Source organism: Choloepus didactylus, chromosome 10, assembly GCF_015220235.1.
Source record: "Choloepus didactylus isolate mChoDid1 chromosome 10, mChoDid1.pri, whole genome shotgun sequence".
In the NCBI taxonomy this organism is placed as follows: domain Eukaryota; kingdom Metazoa; phylum Chordata; class Mammalia; order Pilosa; family Megalonychidae; genus Choloepus; species Choloepus didactylus.
The window spans coordinates 40,228,003-40,251,359 of record NC_051316.1 but is presented as its reverse complement, the minus strand read 5'-3'; the positions used below and the strand labels follow the sequence as shown (position 1 = coordinate 40,251,359).

General features: G+C 37.7%; 1 protein-coding gene across 2 annotated transcripts in view; it reads left to right on the top strand.

The window, feature by feature from the left end:
* The window catches only part of PCSK5 (proprotein convertase subtilisin/kexin type 5), a 422,934-nt gene that overhangs the window by 133,343 nt on the left and 266,234 nt on the right, over positions 1 to 23,357 (top strand). For both annotated transcript variants that reach the window (XM_037797346.1, XM_037797347.1), the window contains exons 4-5: positions 837 to 980; positions 1,959 to 2,035. In XM_037797346.1, the coding sequence (XP_037653274.1) occupies positions 837 to 980; positions 1,959 to 2,035 (221 nt within the window). The remainder of the gene's footprint in view (positions 1 to 836; positions 981 to 1,958; positions 2,036 to 23,357) is intronic.

Below are 23,357 nucleotides of genomic sequence, written 5' to 3'. Positions count from 1 at the left end.
ATGCTGTGGTGCTTATTTATGGTTATCCATGTGTCATTAATATATGCCAAGAATAAAATGATATATCCACTGTTGTGCTGTTGAAGTAGACTTCATTTTGTTATTTACCTCCAAAGGATTTAAGGTATCAGAGCAGGTCAGAGCTGGTGGAAGAGGTTTCTATTTCACTTGCCTCCTGCCCACCTCTGTCACCATGCTGGAGAGCCAAGTTTCTGCTCTACCAGGTGTTTCAGTCTGAGTCTTCCAGAGAAACAGAGCCAACAGGATATGCGTATACTCATACATACATACATATGCATGTAAATAAAGAGATTTATTGTAAGGAATTGGCTCACATGATTATGGGAGCTGACAAGTCCAGATTCTGTAGGGCATCAGGCTGCAGGCTGGAAATTCCTTAAAGGTGATGTTGAAGTCCTGGATCCATATTTCTTAGTGGAAGCCGGTAGGCTGGAAATTGGGTAAGAGTTGATGTTGAAATCTTGAGTCAGAAATTCTTCTGACCTCTGGAACCCCCAGTTCTTGCTCTTAAGACCACCAAATGATTGGATGAGGCCCACCTACATTATGGAGGGCAATCTCTCTTACTTAAGGTCAACTGGTTTTAGATGCTAATCCCATCTACAAAATACTTCCACAGTAACAACTTGGCCAGTATTTGACCCAAAGCGGGGCACAATAACCTGGCCAGTTTGACATATATAATTAACTGTCACACCAGGCATTCCACCAAATTGCTGTTAATTTAGTGCATTATCTTAACAAGTAGGTTCATTCTCCCACGCCCTCGCTATTCAATAATCCGCAGCATCCAATTCTCCCTCTTCCTCCTTAAGCACTGCAGCGACAACACGCATCCCTGCCAATCAGACATGAATATTGAAGGGGCGTGGAAGAGAGGCTACACGGGAAAGAACATTGTGGTCACCATCCTGGACGATGGCATCGAGAGGACACATCCAGATTTGATGCAGAACTATGTGAGTGTTTACCCTGGTTGGAACAGCTCCCCTCCCCAGGAGCAAGGGAACTCATGTTAGGATTATCAGAAAAGGGGAAAGCCTTCTGAAAAGTGCAGCTAACAGATACAGTAGGCTGTACATATTGCTCCTTTCTGATAAGAGATATGCTCTTAGAGTGCAAGAAGCATGAGACCACACATGAAACTACCTAGTGCCTTTGATGTCCTACAAAAAGCAGGTGATAAGGTAGCAGAAACCCTACCACCAGCTCTACCTTGCAGTCATTTTTACAAGTAAACAAATAGTCCAGCTTTGGTTTGGAGACACTTTTGCCTCGTTTTGAAACATTGACATATTTTGTTCATTATTTTAGTTGGGGCAAACAGTCATTGGATATTAGTAAAAAGTCTGAATCGTAGACTGCTTTATAGCGATACCAATATCTGAAACCAGACAAGTATTGTCTGTGAAGAGATCTCAAGATAACTGATATAATAAATATCTAACACTGATATTTAATGCCAACTATTTGTGAATGATTTTTGTCTTCTAAAATCTTCAACTTATGTTAAGGAAGTTACACTCTCAAGAAATGAAGTAAGGAATACAAAGCAAGCCCACGGAGCATAAATCATTTGCTTCTAGGTAGTTGAGGAACACTTCACAAAAAGGTGGTAATTGGGGACATCTTCGAAAGATACACATTTTGTGAACTGGGTGAGGCGTCAATTCTAGGTATGAGGTGAGGCATGGATTAGGCATTTCTATGGTCTGTGAAGGGTACTTTTTCCCCTTAAAGGGGAAAAATACAACACTGATTATTATTGAATAAGTGGGCCCTCCCTAAGGCAGCCAACACCACCCAACCATGAGCATAATGGTTAACCTAATTATTCTCTTGCAGAAATGTGTTTAAAAATGCATGAACCTGCTGGTCAATGGCTAATTAATGAGCATTCATTTCCTTTCTCTCGCTCCCTCCTCTGTGGCCTATAGGATGCCTTGGCGAGTTGTGACGTGAATGGGAATGACTTGGACCCAATGCCTCGTTATGATGCAAGCAACGAGAACAAGTAAGGCCCAAGTGAAGGGTGGCCGGCATGTGCCTGGCAAGGCCTCTTTCTGGAGCTTTGCTTTCTGCTCATGCTGAGGGGAGTATTTTCTTGGACAGCCTTTGTAACAAATGATCCCTAATTTGCTCCAAGATAAGCAAGTGTCTTTCCACGAAAGTGGGTGGTGCACATAGTAAGAATAGTTACCCAGAGAGATCCCTGGAGAATGACTCAACATTGACAATTCTCGAGGATGGAACTGGGAAATATTAGCTCTCACATGGTAGTTGGCCTATAACCCATTTGTTTGGGCATTAGGATGCTAAAGAGAGAGACCAAACCAAATACCTGCACAAGTTTCTTTATTCCATTAAATTCAATAAATTTGATCAACTATCTACTGTGTTGGAGGTATCTGCCAGGGACTTTCTTATTTTGGTTTTCCTCTTTTTTGCATGGAGCAGGATTAGCTAAAGTCCATCTCACGCCATCCACTAACATACCAGAAATGCAGGTAAGGATTGCCCATATACAGAACACATTACCAAGAGGCACAGGAATGCTTCCCAGTTAGTTACACTTTCTAATTAGTACTGTAATTTTAATGAAAGCAAATGAAAATTCACATTCATTTGATGGCATAGACTATCCTAACATTTCTTCAGAAAGGAAGCAAGAAGGGTTTTTCTTGCAAAAATGACCCAGATTCTTTAAAAGATTAATAGATATTTCCAATCTCTATATCATTTTAACTAACTTTTCCCTCTTACTGCAAAGTTCCTCCAGGAAAAGGCTGTGTTTTAGATGTGTCATTTGAATTTTTATTTGGGAACAGAGATGTTGCAGAGTGATTTTTGCCCATTTATTATAAGTAATTTCCAGCCTGCTTATTTCTTTAGGGAAAAATTTCTCAGCTAGTATTATTTGATTAAGTCAATAAGCTTAGATAAAAACACCTTACTTAGGAAATTGTGACTGTATCTGTGGCTTTTTTTTTTTTTTAACCATCCACAAAGAAACCACAGCAAAGTAACTGTGGAAAATATGCTGTATTTGTTAATACTAGCATCCAAGTAAATATTATAGATCACATTCAGTGGTAAAAACATTATTATACAAATTCATGTAGATAGAATTTTCCAGAACTGTCAAAGAGAGAGAGAGAGGATTAAGCTGGATAGTTGTTTTTTTTTTTTTTCCAGATCTGGTTGTTGCTATCTAGTTTACAGTGTTTAAAGTTACTGAATTTCACACAGTTATAGTTTCAGACTGAGTGAGTCCATGTATTTAGCCTCTTTTGCAAACTAGCATGAAACATTCTGAAGAAGAAACTTGAAGCTTTCAATACTTAGACAGTCACAGCTGATACATTTCAAATACAGTCCATTCAGGTTCTGCTGTAACGCAACATATGCATTCCTAAAAATAATCTCACTCTGTAAAATCTGAACAACACAAGGTTTTTGGGAAAATAAAGTTGGGTTCAACACTCAGAAACTTCATCAGTGACACATACACAAAAGATAGGGAGCTAATAAAAATGGTAGCCCAGTTTCATACCTGTTTAGGTTAAGAAATGCATAAAAACATGTGGTACTTTACCTTGAGAAAGTCCTGAAGTTTGCTGCCCAAGTATGTGGTCACTGCACCCGCCCCTGCTCAAGTGTCCCTACCCTGTGTGTAAAAGGAAAAGAAAAAAAGAGTATGAGTAAAGTGAGACGAAGAGAAAAAAGGAGGCTGAAAGAAAAGAAGGGAAAATTAGGTAGAAGAAAGGGTACCCCAGGATGACCAGTGGAAATGTTGCATCTTGCAATTCTTGTGAAGTAGTGGGAGGGGATTACGTGGAATCCAGTGGGAAGCCACACACCAGATATGGATGAGTGCAGCCCATAGTGCTCTTGCGGTGTGTACCTGTGTGTGTTTTGTGGATTCCTATGTGGCTTATTTCAGATGGCTGCTGTTTCCAGCAGTTACCTAGTTACTGGGACAAAATCATGCATAAACAAATGCAAAATTCACATTATGCTCAAATTGCTCCTTAATAAATCAATCACATTGGAAGAACTTTATGTTTTCAAAAACTGACTGAACTATATCTGTTAGCTTAATTTATGCGGTCAACATTTATATGGAGAAGAGAAACAATAAAATCTAGACCATTTTAGTACCCAAAGAATCCTCGGGCAGTGTTGAGGGACAAGAGAGGTTAAAGGTAGAAATTGAAAATCAGTGTGTTGAGCCCTCAGGTGGTTATATCTGAATCTGCATGGGGCAGTTTTTGCATATAAAATTGTCAGTGGTGATGGTAACTGTTCTCCAAGGTGCGTCTGATCTTTGACTAACATTGCTAACCATAATGTCTGTGTCTATGTGGACAATTTTTTGAGTATTGGCTTTGATGGCTTTTTACAGATGCTTTTTAAAACTATATTCTTCGTAGTTTTAGCTTTATGGCCTTTGGGCCCAACCACTCTGAATTTTAGCTTTTTGTTGTTTTTAATCTCTAAAATGAGCTTAATAATGCTTACCTGTAAAGATCAGCAATAAAATATGTAAAACTCCACACAAAGTGCTGATTACAAAACAGGTGCTGGATAAATAATAGCTATTAATAGTGTAATTGTATTTTTCTAGTCTATATATATATATAAAATTCTTGATAAGTAGTCAATTAAAAATTGCAATTTCTCAAAATTTGTGTGCATGTGAACATTTTGAATTTAAATTAAGACTTGGAATTCTTTGTTCATTTCCAGAGTTAGAGGTTTAGATAGTTTTTCTGCCTTTGTGGGAGTTAGGAGCTACAACTTATTCAGTCTTTAATTCCATCTTCCGTCTCCCTTGGCGGAGCATGAAGCCTTGAATTTGACATAAGATAGTAGAGATGAGGAATTTCTAATCATGGTTAGAATGAGGAAGTTGAAGCCTCTGCTCGTTTTGCAGTCAGGCCAGTCAGCTTCAGAGAATATTTGGAATTATTTCAGACTTTGGCTGCGTTTGTTCATTCGTTCAACATGTATTCATTGAGACCCGACTTTGAAAGTGGTTCTGTGCTAAAAGCTTGGGGGATGCAACTAGGAAATAGCATAGGTTACTAACTAATGGGATTGAAATGGGAGATGACATAGTAAAAACTGTACTGCTTGAAGGGTTTTCAGTAGTAAGAGAGAATGTACCCTGAAAACTTCATGCAAATCATATCTCTTAAACTTGCATGATTGCATTTCTAGTGCCAAAGCTTTGGGGTGAAGAAAATCACCTGCGAGATGTAAAAGTTCTAACAATCCCTTTCTTGTCGCTCTTTCAAATTCCCAAATGCTGATGTGTCAGACATAAATAATTCTGAAGAAATGGCATTATTAGAGGAGACCATAAAAACCTGTCCTCCCATTCGGCTTTGCCTTTATTGATATTAGCCTGCCAGGTACAGCTGAGTGCTTTGTTCTAGATTTAAAATAGAAAACGTCTCCCTACAAATCAAACAGTCTCCTGGCATTCTATACCAGTACTCCTATTTCTCTTAAATGAATTATTGATGTCTGAGTTAGACCATCCTTTCCCTGGGTTGCTTCACACTAAATGTCCTCTCTGCATGAAAGTCATAGCAATGTATTTAGCAGGAGATGAGACCATGACACTGTATTTTGAATGAATGTGTGATATGTGGACCTAGAATCCAGTTCCTTTTCAAAATAAGCCAACCCAAAGGTTAAAGACTCATTTTCCAAAAAGAATGGATTTTTTTTTCCTTATCTCTATTTCTGCAAGGATTTAACCAGGGTGGATGAAAGAACATTTCTTTTGATTCTTTAGTCTCCTTTTACACATCATTTCTGGTTTTAAGAATATTGCCGTGTTGCAGAAACCAAAGTGTCTGGCCTTCTCTTTCTCATTCCTGCAGATGAAGACTGTTCTTGGGAGACAGAGTTCCAAGGCAGAGCCAATGAATGCAATCAGTGTTTCTGTATTAGAGAGAAATATTCTAGCTCAGTACTAGCGAAAAAAAGCCCACAGTATAGTTCTTTGGCCTTAACAGGTAGAAACATTATTTCTTCATACTGGGAATTTAGCCAAATATTTTAAGATAATGTTATCCTTTAGCAGAGTAGGTCAAACCAGACCTACCTAAGAAGTCATGCCACTATCAGAGGCTGATATTTTCCATACATTTTCTAAATGTTGCCTTTAATAATTTCTCAAAATAACATCTACAATTCGCTACATACTAGTTACTTCACTGATGATTACCAAATGAGTTTGTGTAACACTGACTTAATACCAGAGGCTTGACGTATGCAAAACAAGCACTTGGGAAGAGTTATCTGTTATTTTCCTTATAAGGCTGTAGATTTTATGTTCATGGAAGAAACTGTTTTAAAAAATGCACTTCTTTACGTAGGGGTTCACAATGTAATACACCGAAGAAATTAACATTTTTGGTCATCTTCTACATTCTGGGTTGTGGTCTGGATGCTGGGGCCTCCCACAGTTGTAATACAAGACAGAAAAGCATCTCAAAGACTGTTTTGCAATCCTCTCAAACTCCTATTAGTCACGAAGACCTGACAATTCTCACCATTTCATCATCCTCTTTAATAAGTCTCAAAAGCCTCTCTGCACCCTCTCCCCTACAGTCCATCCACACTAGCCATTGCATTAGTTTATCCCCCTTCCCTCACATCAGTCCCTGTAAGAGTTGCTTAAATGGTCTCCTTGTCTCGTCTCACCCCATCCTGCTTCCCCGAATGATATTACTGCAACAAAATATAAACATTAAAATACCTCAGTGTCTTGATGTTTTGTTAAAAATACAAGATGCTCCAGGAGCTAATTCTTCCCTTGTTATTATGCCCACTAAAATTTTCCACTCTGCCTCCCCCTGTCCTTGTCCACCCTTTAGAACTTATGGAATGGGTCACAGTGTTCACCCTCCACCATTTGCACCTGGATAATGTCAATAGTGCACTGGATTAGCAAAAATTATACCCAGACCTCATTTTAACCTATAGCATCAAACAGATTCTTTATCAAAACCGTTACAGAGAGCCCAAAGAGACTAAGTTTCCAAATCCTTGAGGCAAACAAATGAAAACTGACAAAGGAAAGAACAAAGAGGTCTGAAGATTTCATTATCATGATTCACTCATTCACTGCCTTCAATTCACATCACCTCCTCTTCATGCCTTCTTACTCTCCCTGCTCGGAGCTGGATACCCCGCCAGTGAGTTCCCACAGCACCTGTGAAACTTACTATTTCTTTTATGACACTACCTATTGTGGATGGGATCACTTTTACCAAGGTAGAGAAGAAAGATGTAAGAACAGATGCTGAGAAGATGGTTTTCAGTTCAGGTCTTTCAATAATTACAAGAGTAATGATCCTGCTTAGCAAAATGTGTTCCAACCCCAAGAAACTGACTTATTAAATGGTGTTATATATAATGGGCCGTTGTCTTGAGTATCTTTTTTTGACTCTCCACCCTGCTATGCTTCCCAGAAAGCTGACTCTAGGGACTGCATTAATGGGCTCCCTTGCCCTCTGGCTTCCCACTGGATTTGGCCAGTGGAAGGATCAGGCAGGAGGCCAGTGGAATGCAGGAGAGTGAAGACGGGGTATTTGTTCTCTGTTCCCTCCTTGCTGCATACCTACAGATCATAACGCTCTCCTAATTGCTGTCCTCTCTGGGTGCCACTGATCACACCTTCCCCAAGTACTCTTAGGTCTAGGAGTCATCTCAGAACTCTCCATTCCTCCCTATTGGTTTCCCCAAACCCTGCCCAAATCTTTATATAAATCACCTGAGTAACTCTTCTCACATTACCCAATATAAAAGTGGTGGATGTTTCCTAGTGATCCCCTGACTGATACAGGTATATTAGTCCTTTATCCTGGTGTTTTTTTTTTTTTTTTAATTAAATTCAGTTTTATTGAGAATGTTCACATACCATACAATCATCTATGGTGTACAATCAACTGTTCACAGTACCATCATATAGTTATGCCTTCATCACCCCAATCTATTTTTGACCACTTTCCTTATACCAGAAAGAATCAGAATCAGAATAAGAAATAAAAGTAAAAAAGAATACCCAAATCATCCCCCCCAGCCCACCCTATTTTTCATTTGGTTTTTGTCCCCATTTTTCTACTCATCCATCCATACACTGGATAAAAGGGGTGTGATCCACAAGGTTTTCACAATCACACTGTCACCCCTTGTAAGCTACGTTGTTATATAATCGTCTTCAAGAGTCAAGGCTACTGGGTTGGAGTTTGATACTTTCAGGTATTTACTTCTAGCTATCCTGGTGTCTTTTATAGAGTAAAAGAGAAGATGTTCGGATACTTAAGAGAAAAAATAGCTAGACCCATAAGCATTGTCTAAATAGCTCTTTATTCTTTAATGAAGCTGAATAAATATAGAAAATGGTTATTTAACTTCAAATTCCTTTAGACCTGTCAATTGAAGTGTAAATATTCATTTTTATACAATAATGCATTAATTTTTCCTGGGCTTATAATCATGATAATACAATCTTCAGACCTCTTTGTTCTTTCCTTTGTCAGTTTTCATTTGTTCACCTCAAGGATTTGGAAACTTAGTCTCTTTGGGCTCTCCGTAACGGTTTTGATAAAGAATCTGTTTTATGCTATAGGTTAAAATGAGGTTTGCATATAATTTTTGCTAACCTAGTGCACTATTGACATGAATAATTGATAGTCACTTGAATTTAATTTTCTTATTTAAAAAACAAACACACAGATTCCTGGAGACTCTAAAGCAGATGGAGATTGCAGTAAGGGAAAGAGATAAGTAACCTTTTAAATAATGAATTAAGCATTTGAGCAGGTTTTTCAGTCAGGTATATTTATTTATTTCTCTTTTAATCTTCTCCTCTAACTTTCCCCTTAGATCTTTATGTTTTGTGCTGTTTCCTTATACACAGAAATATGTAAAATGTAAAGATAAAGACCTTGAGAGGTCAATGCTGGGAGTTTATTATTTGTATTACTACAGAGCATTAGAGACAGTATCCAAGAACTTTCTAATCTGATTGGCCTGTGGACACTCGGGTGGGATGCTGAACAAAGAAGGCAATTCGAGGGAGAAAAAGAGCCCTTTTTAATTTATCTTACTCCCTGTACAATGTACAGGAGAAGAGCAGTCTGAAAAAAATAATCAAACATAAACTGGAAAAGTGTTTATTTTTATACTCTCAAGGTACCATTTAAATACTGGTTATTTTTCCATTCAAATTAAATGCCTCCTAAGTTTAGGGACTAAAATTAGAACTTAGTTTTTATAAGCTGAATGGGATGTCATAATTTTTATGTTCGGCAGTTTAATTAATTGCAATCGAAGCCTATTGTTCAAAGTATTTCAGTATTGTGTGTGTGTGTATGTGTGTCGGTGGTAGCTGTGCATTTTAATTGTGAACTTTAAAAAAGGGGGAAGTGTAGACACTATGTCCCTTAGTTCAAATATTTGAGTAGTTCTTATAAAATAGGTCAATAAAGACAGCAGGATGATATCATAAAAATCTGTTCTGTTTTCAGAGAAAACCTGGGCTCCCACCCTAGCCTGGCTGTGCACTATCTGTGTGACCTTGGCCAAGCATTCACTTCTCAGAGTCTCCCTTGCCACATCCGTGTCTCAGACTTTAACTTAAACCAAAACGATCTATAAATCTAAGGGGTTGAACCTAACTTAACTATTTGACCATATTTGAACACACTATAAGCAACTCTTGATAAAATGAGCATATCTGCTTGGTGTCTCACAGCTCACAGCAGCTCACCTTAAGGGAGAAAGTCTAGAGCAGTTAAGTAAGTCACCTAATGTTGCAGAGTGGTAGAGTCAGAATTTGACTCATTCATTCCCACAGCATCTATCTAACCTGGTAACTTAATTAATTAATTAATTAGTCATTCCTTGTGTTGAACATATGCTTCGGTAAGTTTACTACCTTCACGGAACCATAATCGCTCAAATACTACAGCATTTTGTTCAGTAAATATTCAATAGCCTGGCTCAACCAAGTGCTGGTACTCAGGGATCCAAGTACCTGAGAGTACTAAAAGGGTTGGTCTTAAAAAGATTGCCAACATCTCACGTACATGTAGCTTTGAAACGGGAGCTGTGATAATTTATTACAGAAAATACAAATCTTGACTCCATAATGGTATTTGTTCTGTGGAAATAATTAAGACTACCCAAATGAGAAGAGAGGCTCTTTATTCAGAGCTGGCTATAGCAAGGGAGTTGGCTGCCATCACTTGCATTTGGTAGGCACAGGACAGGGAAAACTTTAAAGTGAAAAGAGTGGGAGGCATCAGATACATTCTGATTGGAATTGGCGTGAGGAAGTTGGAGCTTGTGTCCCTCCATTCTCAAAAAATTCCGCTAGTATATACTAACAACTTTTTTTATTGTTGTTAAATTAAACTATGAGTACCAGCTGGTCATAATGTAAGGGAAAGCTTTTTGGAACTATATAAAAGTGTCCCAGGTGTGTACGTTATTAATATTATTAAGGGTGATAATAATTAGGTAATAAGATAAAGTTTTAGTCTCAGTCTCAGGGGGCATGCAGTTCTTACATTTCTCTTATTTGGAAATATGGCCTGTTTGAGGTTAGAATCACATAAACTGAAACATTTTCCGAATGGTTTTTGCACTTAAATGACAACACTTGGAAATTCTCTGGAAATATAGGCTGTGAAAGAAAGTGGCTTTATAGGAGCAAAAGACTGAACCCAAGGAGAGCCCAATACGAATCAGAAAGTTGCCTCTCCTACACTAACAAGGTTATGGAGTCATGAGGATGTCCCCTGCCTTGGAGAATTGTGGCAAATACATTTGCCTGTAGGACAAGTAAAAGAACTCCAGGGAACTGAGAAGAACGATAGACTACTTGTGATTTTCCAGCAGATTCCTATGAAGCCCCAATTTCTCCACTGCTTGTTCTCATTACTAGCTGCTATCTCATGAATTTTAGAAAAAAGGACCTTTGTTAGAAGAGTTTACCTCATACTATTTTTAGATAACTGTACACCATCTGCATACAATTTACATACACTAGGAAATGCATTTGAATTTGCATGAATAGCAAATAAATACCTTGTGGTGACAACCTGGGCTGAAATTAGCTGACTGCTAAAGATTTTGTATGAGCTTTTTGCTCTTGATTGAATTTCCCTCCTTCTGAGGCTCATCCTCACAGGATCACACCCCCACCCCCACACTCCTATCCCTTTATTTTCTCTCCAACCTTCCAGTCCCACCTGTATCAGGTTGTCACGTATCCCTTTCATTTTCTACCATCCTGATACCCTGATCTCCCACAAGCTGTAGCATCATGTGGTCATCATTCAGAGAAAGAAGCAAACATTTGTTGCTAGCAGTTGCCCCAGTCTTGGCACCAGTTCACTGCAGTTTATACCAGGTACATCTGCCCAGAACTTGCATTGGTCAGCAGTTTAAACTGTAATCTGTATTGTTAATTTTATTGAGCATCAGAGTCTTCCCCGAAATTTTTTATATTTTTCTTCCTACAGGAACATTAAGTCCTTTTAATGTTTTTCAAAGGAGTGGACATATTTGATCCTGTACTTGATACAAATACCCCTGATTGGTGTTTTTTGTTGTTTTTTGTTTTTTGTTTTTTCCTCTAATCCACCCATCTCTTGCATCACATAAGGAGTATTAGGGGAGGTTGGGCAATGGAGCATCTGAGAAGGACGTGGGGTTTGAATTGAAGAGTTCAAAACATGAGGGGACATGACTTTGTTGAAATTTAATTCAAAAGGAGGCAGAGGGGGTTCCCCAAAGTGAGGGACAAGCTCATCTCTGTGATGAACAGAATTATCCAACAACCATACACTTGCCTTAGTCATCCACACTTTGAAGCAAATCATTCTTAGAATAATGGAAGCCCCATAATTGTTATCTCTGTATTGATATTCCCAATACAGAGATGCCAGAGCAAGAGTAATTGGTTTTCGAGAGTTTAGTGCTTCCTGTATGGCATATAGTATCATTCAGAAGAGACTTTTTGAATTCCTACTATGAGCATAGTGCTGTGCTTTGATTATGCCTTAAAAATCAAAACAAGTGATCTTATAGTACATATAAGTCTAATTTGATCTATCATTTAAATAATAATGTAATACAACAGTTAAAACAAACCATTAGGTCGGTATTATGGAGACCAATGGCTTTCCGAAAGTGTTTCATGAAACTCCCAAGCCTGTTGATGAACCTCACAAGCTGCCTAAATTTCGCCCAGGAGATTGGGTGGAATGAGTGCAGCTCCCTCTTTCTCAACCAAAACAACTCCACTCCCCCATTTTTAAAATCAGTTTTACATGGTGAGATTCCTTCTAGACAGTAGAAAGATGAGTTTAGAAGAGTTGCCACTGGAGGCAGGAATTATAGAGAAGGCTTCTGGAGGTAGTTGTCTTGGAAAATGACTGTGCAAAGGGAACATTCATTGCTGAGAGAATATCTATAATGACTGAAAGTGTCCTGATATTAGCGAGAACATTGTGAGTTTTGGAATTTAGAATGAACGGCGTCTTCTCATTTAGCCATTATGGTTTTTTTTTTTTTTTTCATGAAAAGTAAAATCCAAAAATGTCTTATTTTTCCTGGAGCCTCTCTTTTATCTAAAACTCAAATCTGACTGTGTTTTTCCTCAATTTTATCAAAGTACAAATTTTTTAGAAGAATACAAAGAACTTCCAGTATGTTCATGTCTTTTCAGTCTCGCCATGTGCCTCTTCCTATGGTGTGTAGTAGGCATTCAGTGAGTGGCATATTGTTATCATTCTACCGTGTTTGGAGAGTCGTAAATACAGGGAATATGCATTGCAATTATCATTCATTTAACCTTGCAGGAGCTGATACTGCTTCATCCCTGTTCTGTGGCACTTATTGCCCCTTTGTCAATTCTTGAGAAAACAACAGAAAGAAAACAGGCCTTAAAATGCAAAACATTCAAGTTTTATGGGTGAAGAATCTAAAACCAGTGGCAGAAATAAAAGTGTTAAATGAACTTTAATTTGTTCTTATTCTAGTATTCTAAATTACTATGTAAAATTGCCCTAATTGCCATTTTTGTTTTACATTTCCATTGTCTTAAATGACTATAAATAACTAAAAGTTTCAGCAACAGGAAAAAAAAAAAACTTTTTGGTTATGCCTTTATACTGAATATTCATTGTGATTGTTTTCCCTCACTAGAATTAAGAAACACTCTCCCACTGTTCATAGACAAACTCTATTGTGGAAAGCATTGAAATATCCTGTAATCCTTTCCCCCTGAAGAGGGGTTCAGGGGTGACAGCTTCAAGTGGATTGGACTGTAGCATTAATGGGATAGAAAGTGGGAGGTTTTAAGCTCAACTAGTCTCCTGAGTTTTCCTATTGTAAAATGTTTGGCAGACTGGCTAGGAATAAAAGATGGTAAAGAAATGCATTTCAAAGTAGTCCCAGATATTAAAAGACAACTTCAACTTAGACTCTGAAAAATAATAAAACAGTGCAATTTGCATGGAAGGAAAATGTTGCAAGTTACCTGGGGCTGTGTTCATTAGCATTGCCTGATTCTTATTCTTAACCATCTGAAAGGAAATTACAAATTGATTAACCTTTGATTTAGGTTTTTTTCCCCCCTTCCAGGTGTTATGTGCTAGCTTTGCTTGAAATAAGGAGGTAAATCAAGTAGCATAAGCTTTTTAAAATGTCTTCACTAAGTAACTTTAGGATGAAAAGGTGACAATGGGGCATGCACATATAATTAGTGATTAGTAAACTTTTTAAATGATACCTTGACAGATTTGAATTCTAACCAAAATCAATTTCTCTCCCTCCCTCTCTCCGTCCGCGTCTGTCCCCTCCCGCCATACACACAAACCTATGTCATATAGAGTAACTAAATGTAGTTGGGGACAATGTTTGTTGGGACAGCAGGTGCAAATTGGGATACTCTTGGGTAAACTGGGTTGTATAATTGTCTTATCAATATAAGAAAGCTGTGATTAATATGATTAGAAGTTTATGTCTTAAATCCTTATTATCTTATTCTTGTTAATTTTAAATGTTGACCTTAAAAATGTAGGGCAACCCTCTTAAATACCATAAGTAAGTAGAATAGAGGAAACAAATCAGAAATAATTGCACCAACTTAAGAAACAACTTGAAATTTGGAATTTAGCTGTTACTGCAACAACTTGAGATTTCGAAACTTAGAAATAAGAATCATAAATGAGTTGTGCGTACTTTTAGAAACAGCAGTGATTGATGTCGTACATTTTAGCCTGTTTATCTTTTACCAATATGAGAAGATTAAAATTAATGAGATGGGCAAATAGACATGCTGATATTTTTAGTTAGGGTTATAAGCTGGAAGCAAGAGATAACTGTGACTGTGAAAGTCTGATATGTGGCAACAATCTAGAAGGCCATAGAAATAACTTTGCCACCAGTCTTTTTGCCACCAGGAGACTTAATTGCCTCCTATATATAAAGTGGGAAAAAAAAACAGCTACTTGCATTTTCCTACAAGGATTGCAAATAATGCATTCTGAATGTTCACAATATCATAGGTCCTACTAGCCTGTGTTATAACACATGGTATTAGAGCTCAGTAGGAAATTTTGGCATAAGGAATGCCTAGAACAGAGCTGCAAGTTAAATGAATCGCTGCCACTTGTTGTCCCGTTATTTCTTTGGGGGCAGTTTTTTCCACCCAGTTTAGAACATTGGTATTTTGAATGTGCAACCAGTAGGAGTGATGTCTGGTTTTTGTTTTGATTTGTTTTGCTTTTTTTGCTCTGAAATTCTCTTGGAAAGGCCAAATGGATCTACGAGCTACAGAGATTATCCCTGCTCTGCCAAAACTGATTATTTCAACATTTTTTTCAGAGTCTGATTTTTATAATAGATTTTATAAAAGGGAATACTCCTTCCAAATCTCTTCAAGAAAAGAGATCATGGCCCACCCCATCTCTGGAAATCACATTTCTTTCCTCACGCATTTGGTAGGAGAACACAGAGGAACATGATCATAAATTTTGAAAGGAGTTCTTAGATATACTCAACTACCCCAAGGTTTTCTTGATAAAAAACTCTAAAAACTCATTTTATTTTCACATTTTATTATATACGTTTTTATGAGACTTTCATAGCATTTTTTTCTTCAAAGAATGACTAGAAAAAAATCACATGAATATAGTAATTTTTGTCAATATGAAGCAGTAGTGAATAATTTGTACACACAGACATCTCTGTGTGCTCCTAAGATTACTGACCACGCTCTCCATCCTGAAACAAGAGAAAAGTTTTGAAACAGTGACTGTTTCATCATTCTTGTTCAAAAATGTGATGTGCCTTGTTTTCACCAGTTGGTGATTGGTTTCCATGGAAACGGAAATGGAATAAGCATCCCTTGCTTGAGATTCTCAGCTGCCCCATGCCAACTGAGAGCTGTAAATGCCATTTGGTTAACAGCAAGTATCCAGAATCCTTCCATTTTAAAGTGGCAGAGGGAGAGGAAAAGAAAATGTTTGCCAAGTCATTTATCTTTTCCCTCTTTGAAAAGGACACAGTTTTACCATTGTCTGAGCTATTGGGTGAGAATTATCAGACATATACAAAGTCCAACAGTGCCTTTTCTGACTAATCAATTTAAATCTGTTTTTCCACCCTTCTTGTATTTCCTTATTGCATTGCAATTTAACTGGCCTGCGATTGCCTTCTGGGTTGTCCACCTGCTGTTCTGTGGTGGGCACTGAATGGGAAGGTGCCCAAAATATCAGAAGGAGACAGTTTGGTGATCTCAATGCTCTGGGACCTGAAGGGAAAAAAAAATTCCATTGATAATGCAGCATGTGTGGGGCAAGATGGAAAAAATCTCACTTCTGAGAGAGTGTTGGTTAATTTTGCCATGCGGATTTTCCATTTCTGAGATTGTTGCTTGTAATTGCTACATTTTCTGGAACTATTCCATAGGAAGTAAAATAAAGCATTACTATAAATAAATGTTCTAACATAAACTGGTTAAAAGCATCAATGCAGGATTTTTGGGGCTTTTCTTTTGCCTTGTTTTTAGAGTCTGAAAACTTGAATCAATCTGATTGCTAAAATAAAACTTAAGTAGCATTAACATGTAATGTTTCCTTTTATATTTTATTATGTTTAGATGCTAGATTGGGAAGAATGAGACTCTTAATTCTTAAAAATCACCCAGTGCAGTTCTTTGAGGACACTTCTCCTCTTGGGCTATAAAAGGAAGTTTCTGTAAGTCCCCAATGGCTAACTTCAACGGAAAAAAACGCTAGATAAAATCACCTCCAGACATTTGCTGCCCTGTATCTCTAACCTATTATACAAGTGTGGCCTCACACCTAACCAAAGCAAGTAGTGTATCTTAATTAAGGAAATAAAATCCTTAATCTAGACTCAGGAAGCTACATGAGGAGTTCACGTATAACTTTACTAATGCTGAGCATGCAGTTTGGGGTCTGACATATTTTCTGTTATCACCATCTTGTAATCATGGGGGAGTATCACTTTGATAACTCTTTTGGTATAAACAGCTTGTGCATTCCAGTGACTTGAGAAAGAAGCATTTAGGACATTGTATTAGTTTCCTAAGGTTGCTGTAAAAGTACCACAAACATGTTGTCTTAAAACAACAGGAATTTATTCTCTCTCAGTGCTGACAGCCATTTTTTAGGTCTGAAATCACTGTGTTGGTGGGGCCGTGCTCTCTCTGGAGGCTCTACAGGAGGGACCCTTCTTTGCCTCTTCCTAGCTTCTGGAGGTGGCCAGTGTGTCTCCAGCTTCTGCCTCTGTCTTCCGTGACTCTGTGTGTCTCTTCCTATAAAAACACCAGTTGTCTTGAATCCAGTATGTTCATCCATTACAACCTCATTTTAACTACTTACATCTGCAAAGATCCTATTTCTAAATAAGGTCACAATTATAGGTACCCGGTGTTAGAACTTTATCTTATCTTTTGGGGAACACAATTCCACTTGTAGCAGATTTGGAAAGGCAATTTTATCAAATACGTAATGGAATTTCATGGTAAAAAACAACTTCTGGATGTGGCAGGACTCAACCCAGTGACCATTTCTGCCCTCAGAGAGAAGGGAACAATTTCCTTATTCTCCTACTTGATCCGCAGCCTGCCCTGTTTGAGCAGGTAGTTCAGGAAAGCTCAGTATTGGGATAAATGAGCATGGGAGGAAGAGAAAATTGAGGCCAGAGTCTTATAACAGACAGTGAAAATGGTGCTTTACTGTAAACAATAAAACTAAAATTATGAAAATGCATGCAGTTATTTATCTAACAGAACATGCATCTGCAGTCGATCTTACATCAAACAAAAATGAATCATGTTTAAAGTTTAATTTTTTCTGTAATAATACAAAATTTTAATTTTATAGGGTCATAAACAGACTCAGTTTATAAAAATCTTTATCGTTTTTTCCAAGGACCATTTGGAATCATTTTGTTGACAAATCATTCTCATTTAAAGCCACTGTCATGTCATCATCTTTGTTGATTTCTCTCTCTCCCATTTTTACTGGTCTGACTTTGAGTGGCTTTGAGAGTGATTGAAGCTGTTTTCAAATATTATTTTCATTGATTGTATGAAATCTTATGTCTCGAAATTTCATTAGGCAATTGATATGCTTGATTTTCCTCATATTGTTTGTGTTTTATGTTTACACAGAGATACAAAGTTCTGGTACTAAAAAGAAGGGTGGTGCTTGAGTTGACACTAATTCCATAAGTGGTAGGATTGTTCATGAATTGTTTTTATTTACTTACCTAGAAAACCTAATAACGAACCTGTTAGATATAGCAGTAATCCAAATAGCTTCAAAAGAATAACTTCTGAGTATTTTTCTCAGGAAAGGTCTCAAGTTGTCATTACATTGTTCTGGCCCTTATGTATCTGTGAGCATATGTATGTTCTTCCTTAAACATATTGTATATTTACTGTTGTGGAAACAAAAGGAATTGGTGTCAGAAGATCTGGGTTCAAGGTCTTCTGACTATATTACTTTGGGAAAAACCACTTCACCCATAAGAATCTCAGTTTCTTTTCTTATAAAATGGGGATAAAACTATATATAGTACATGATTTGGGGAGAGATGAAATTAAATATGAGAACGTAGGTGAAAATACCTGGCAAATAATAGGTGATCTTTGCCACCTTCATTGATTTGATGTCTAAATAGCAACTTTTCTTAAGTATTCTTTTAAATGGAAATCAGTATTTCAGTGGATATGAGCAGTGCATTGAGTTTATTAATTTATAAAAAGCAGCATTCTGTGTACAATGAAGTAGGAATAGAAAAGAACATCAGGCAGTTGCATGTGTTCTGTGATTTTCAGGAACATATAAATGCCAATGACTGTATTTACCCTTCATGCTAGAGATAAGGAGTTGGCAAACTCAGACTAGGGTCTAATCTGGCCAGTGACCCTCTGGTTAAAATGGTTTTCACATTTTCAAAGGGTTATTTAAACACACACACACACACACACACACACACACACAGCCTAAATTCTTTATTTGTCCCATTACAGAAAATATTTGCTGCACCTGATTATAAATTCAAGCAAATAGCATCATAATGAAACCCCATCCTTACATTATTTCTAACTGAAACATTGTGTGTGTGTGTGTGTGTGTGTGTGTGTGTATTAAAATGTTGAATTGATAATTAGGGATTAGGATGTTTTGGAGGAAGGTGTTTCTTAATCATTGGTTTAGTATGCCTATGATGTTGACCACCTTCCATGGTGGGAGGAAATGGCTCTGGTAAATTCTGCACATGGAACCAGGAATAGCTATCAGTAAATGGAAGAGCTGGCAGTCGCACGGTGTAGCTAAGCTGAAATGGTGGCATGATATTTCAGTGTTTTAGCTCATCAGTTATAGTCTAGGATCTCTTTCCCAGACTACAAAACTACCTTGGGATCAAGTGTCACCCAACTTCTCCGACCATGACATGTATTCCGGAAGGAATTTGGTAACACCAAGGGAGCCTTTGCATCACAATCCCATGGCCACCTGTTCATCTGTATTTCAGACAAATGGGATTATGTAATAGTCACCTATTTTATTTTACCTCCTTACTCCCTGCAAAGTAAGACTCAATTCTTCAGAGGTGTTTTAACAGTAGGTTCATGACCTGAAAACAGTCCTGAGCAAGATGAAATCAAACATTTATGATATCACTATTCTCCTTCAGTCAGTGAATAGATTATGAGCAAAGCAACACAATTTTTAGCCTTTTACTTTGTATGCATATTGAGTGGTATCTTTACCTGAATATTTTAGCAAAAGTAAACCAGAAGAGAATCTGTTAAATAGATTTGCTGCTAAATGAGCAAAGACATGAATTACTTTCTGTCATTCAGGATTTCATAGCCAACAAAATTCTTTGAAACTACATCAAATCATGTCTTCTTTTCTCAATATTGAATCTTTAGTGACAAATACACTCCTTAGCACATTGTTGATGCTCAACAGATAATTGCTGAATGAATGATTCAGAAAAGTGAATTAATTATGGGCCAGGGCATAGGAGTAGTCTCATAATGTACAGTTAGATAGGTCATTGTGCTATCCAGAAAAAGCCATGTTCTTAAATCCAACCTTGTGGAGGCAGACCTGTTGTGGGTAGGATCTTTTGATTAGGTTGTTTCCATGGAGATGTGACCCATTCAAGATGGGTCTTGATCAGTTTACTGGAGTCCTAAAGAGACCTCAGGGACCGACACAGACCCAGATGCTTGGAGATGTGGTCAGAAAGATGTTAGAAGTGCTAAGTTAAGAGATGAAGCCCAGAGTTTGTCCTGGAGAAGCTAAACGAGGACCCCCAAATGCTTAGAGAGAAATGCCTTGGGAGAACAAGCAGGATGCAGAGAAGCTGAGAGAGAGACCTAAGAGAGACAGAAGCCCAGAGACATTTTGGAGAAAGCTATTTTGAAACTAGAACCTGGAAGCAAATGATCAGCAGACACCAGCCATGTGCCTTCCCAGCTGAGAGAGGTGTTCTGGACGCCATCAGCTTTTCTTCAGTGAAGGTATCCTCTTGTTGATGCCTTAGCTTGGACACTTTTATGGCCTTAGAACTAATAAATTTTTGAACTAATGAATCCCCTATAAAAGACAATTCATTTCTGGTATTTTTCATAACAGCAGCTTTAGCAAACCAGAACAGTCATTATAATAATATTCATAAAATGGGAGCTCATCTTTGTATAGAAAGAGAGATAAAGTTGAAAAATTTTCTATTTATGGTACATTCTAGAATACTGATCTCTTGTTTTTGTTACTTTAGAACTATTTGTATGATGTAGTTTTCAGTGTACATTGGAGAAGAGAAAATATATGGAAATAAATAAACTACAAAAATCATAATTATAATTTGATACAGGTCATTATTTCTTTTGTTATCTTTATAGATCTTTTTCTGGTCTGTCAGCAAATATTCTCAGTATATACTTCATACTTCTTGCTTTACTGAGTTCTAATTATGACATTTTCTTTTAATTATGATTATGTGAAATTATAAGAAGTCGGTTCAGGTATAAGTAAGAGGAAGTTGTTTAGATTCAATACCAAGCTTTTCAATCACCAATCCCAAGCACAAACTTTTGGAGCAAAATTCCTTTGAACATAAACTTCAATTAGCATATAACAGTACTTGGTAATTGTTTCCGTAAGTCTTGCAATACTACAGCCAGTGGTCTAAGGTTCAATTGGTCAGTAAAACTGATAGAATCCATTAGGCCACACCAGCAATTACAGGATAGAAACATAACATGCCAGGAGGGCAGTATCAACTGTGTTTCTTTGGCAAAAGTACTCAGCAGACCCAGGACTGTTTTTTGTACCTCCCCCACCCCGCCGTACCACTTTGGTGACAGCTGAGATGTTCAGTAATGAGCTATGTTTGGGGGAGTGGGGTGGTGAGATTTACTTTGTCTCGGAAGCTCCACACCCATAGGAACAATATTTCTTGTAATAGCCTAGGAATATAGCTTCCAGGGTCATACAGGGAAGGGCACACTGAATTTCCACAGTCAGTGCTCTCAGAAGCCCAAAGCTAAGGTGTCCCACTGTGTATTTATAGTGCTAGCCACAGACCTCTCAGTTCATAAGTTACCAGCCAGGATTCATTTTTACTGTAAGAAGTGTTGCTCAGTAGCACAACTGACATTCCACCTTTATCAGAAACCAGGGGAACAGAGCTGGAAAGTTAAACTAATGCAATTTTTCCATAGAGAAAGAGAAAGATTGTCTTACTCCTTCCCCAAAGTCTTCCCCCACCAGGATTGGAAGTGCTATGGCCTTCAATTATCGAACTTTGTTTGCCCCCATGCTTAGAAAACTCTTAGCACATAGTATTTGAATAAATATTTGGACTTGGAAGGAAGATGGGTGGGCAGGCAGGAGGAAGGAAACAAGAGAGAGCGGGATGAAGGTGGGAGGGAAAAAAAGAAGGATAAAGGAAAGGTGAATGGGAAGTAAGGAGGAAGGAAGGGAAGGAGGAACTAATATTGATAACCAATTTATTTCTTAGGAGGACTTTGGTAATTTTCAAGAAAATAAAAACACTATTCCTGACAGTTTTAGAGTTCATTGCTTACTTAAAAAGAAGACATTTATATTTTATGGGAATGTAGTTACTACTTATTATCTCAGGAAAGCAGACAGATGTGCTATGGAAAAGATGGGTCACACTCGACCTCCAATTCTAGGGAAGAGTTAGAGCTCCAGATCCACATTTGTGAACTTTTAAGAGAAAACACTTGATTCCTAGCTCTCTAAGAACAGACCTAAAATGAATCCACAGGAATAATTAATTTCTGTCTATTCAAAGTTAAGGGATAAGGGAATAATTTCTTAGTCCTACATTTGTGGTGGAAAATGAGCTCAGACTGTTCTAAAAGCTCTAACTGTATGGAGTAAAAACTAGTAGACCTAAGCCTCAGAAGAAGAGAGCTTGAAGAACAGGGATTTAGGCTCCTAAGAGACCCAGTCGGGGAAGGAATAACATCATGTAATCACTAGGGAGTACAGACCAGCATGGGCAATCTTATTTCATAGAAGAAAGCTCAAGTTCCAAAGGAAAACTCATCATTAAAAAGAGGAGTCAAAAAGGATTGTAAGGGTAAATCTGGAGGAAGACAACAAAAAGGGTCTGTTCCATCATCATGATTGGAATATTTCATCCACAGGGATCTTTCACACCCTATTGTCTTTTCCTAATTGTTGATCCTAAGATAAGGGTGGGAAGAGGATTAGGTCAATAAGAAAGTGGTTACTATTTCGGTCAGGACATACTTGCCTCTCTTGAGTTTTTACTGTACTTCATTATTCCATGTAGCATTATATTTGAGAAAGCAATAAAAGCAAGATAAAGAACAGGTTTTCTGAGAAACATGTGTATTAATCAGGGTTCTCTAGGGAAACAGAATCAACAGGAGTTATGTGAAAATATGTGATTTTATAAAAGTATCTCATGCAACTGTGGAGATGCACGAGTTCAAATTCTTTAGGGCAGGCCACAAGTTAGCAACTCCGATGAAGGTCTTTGGTGAACTCCCCAGGAGAGGCTGGATGGCTGAGGGAGAAATGAAAGTTCTCTCTTCTGCCTTAAGTCTTCAAATGATTTGATTAAATCCAGCTGATTGGATTCTCTCATTGTGGAAGACACTCCTTCAGTTGATCATAGATGTAATCAGTCACAGATGCAATCAACTTGCAGTAATGGTTAGGCCAGTGTTTGCCAGACAGCTGGGCCCCATCAACTTGCCAAGTTGATACATGAACCCAACCATGACACCTAACTATTTACTCGTTTCTTTTTACATGGACTAGCATAGTTTTTATGTTCCTTCAGTTAACAGTGAATAAGCTATTTTCCTAGGCTGGGGTGGCTAGAAGGAGAAGCAAAAAGGTCTCAAAGGTCTAAGCTTGGGAAGATAGAAAAGAGACAAAATAGTAGAGGTAAGAAAACACTTTTAAAGAAGTATATTGTCCACTTGAGTTTTATTTATTTGGGTGGACTTTATTGTTGATATTATTTTGTGCTAAGATTGAAACATCCTTCTTGAATTAGAGTCAGTCTTGCAAATAACTGTACAAGTCCTCCATATCTGCAATTGATTCTTTTAACTTTTTATTTTGAAATAATTAAAAATTCACAGGAAGTTGCAAAAATAGTACAGAGAGAGGTCCCCTGTGCCCTTCCCCTAGCTTCCCACAATGTTAACATCTTATGTAGTTATAGTACAATATCAA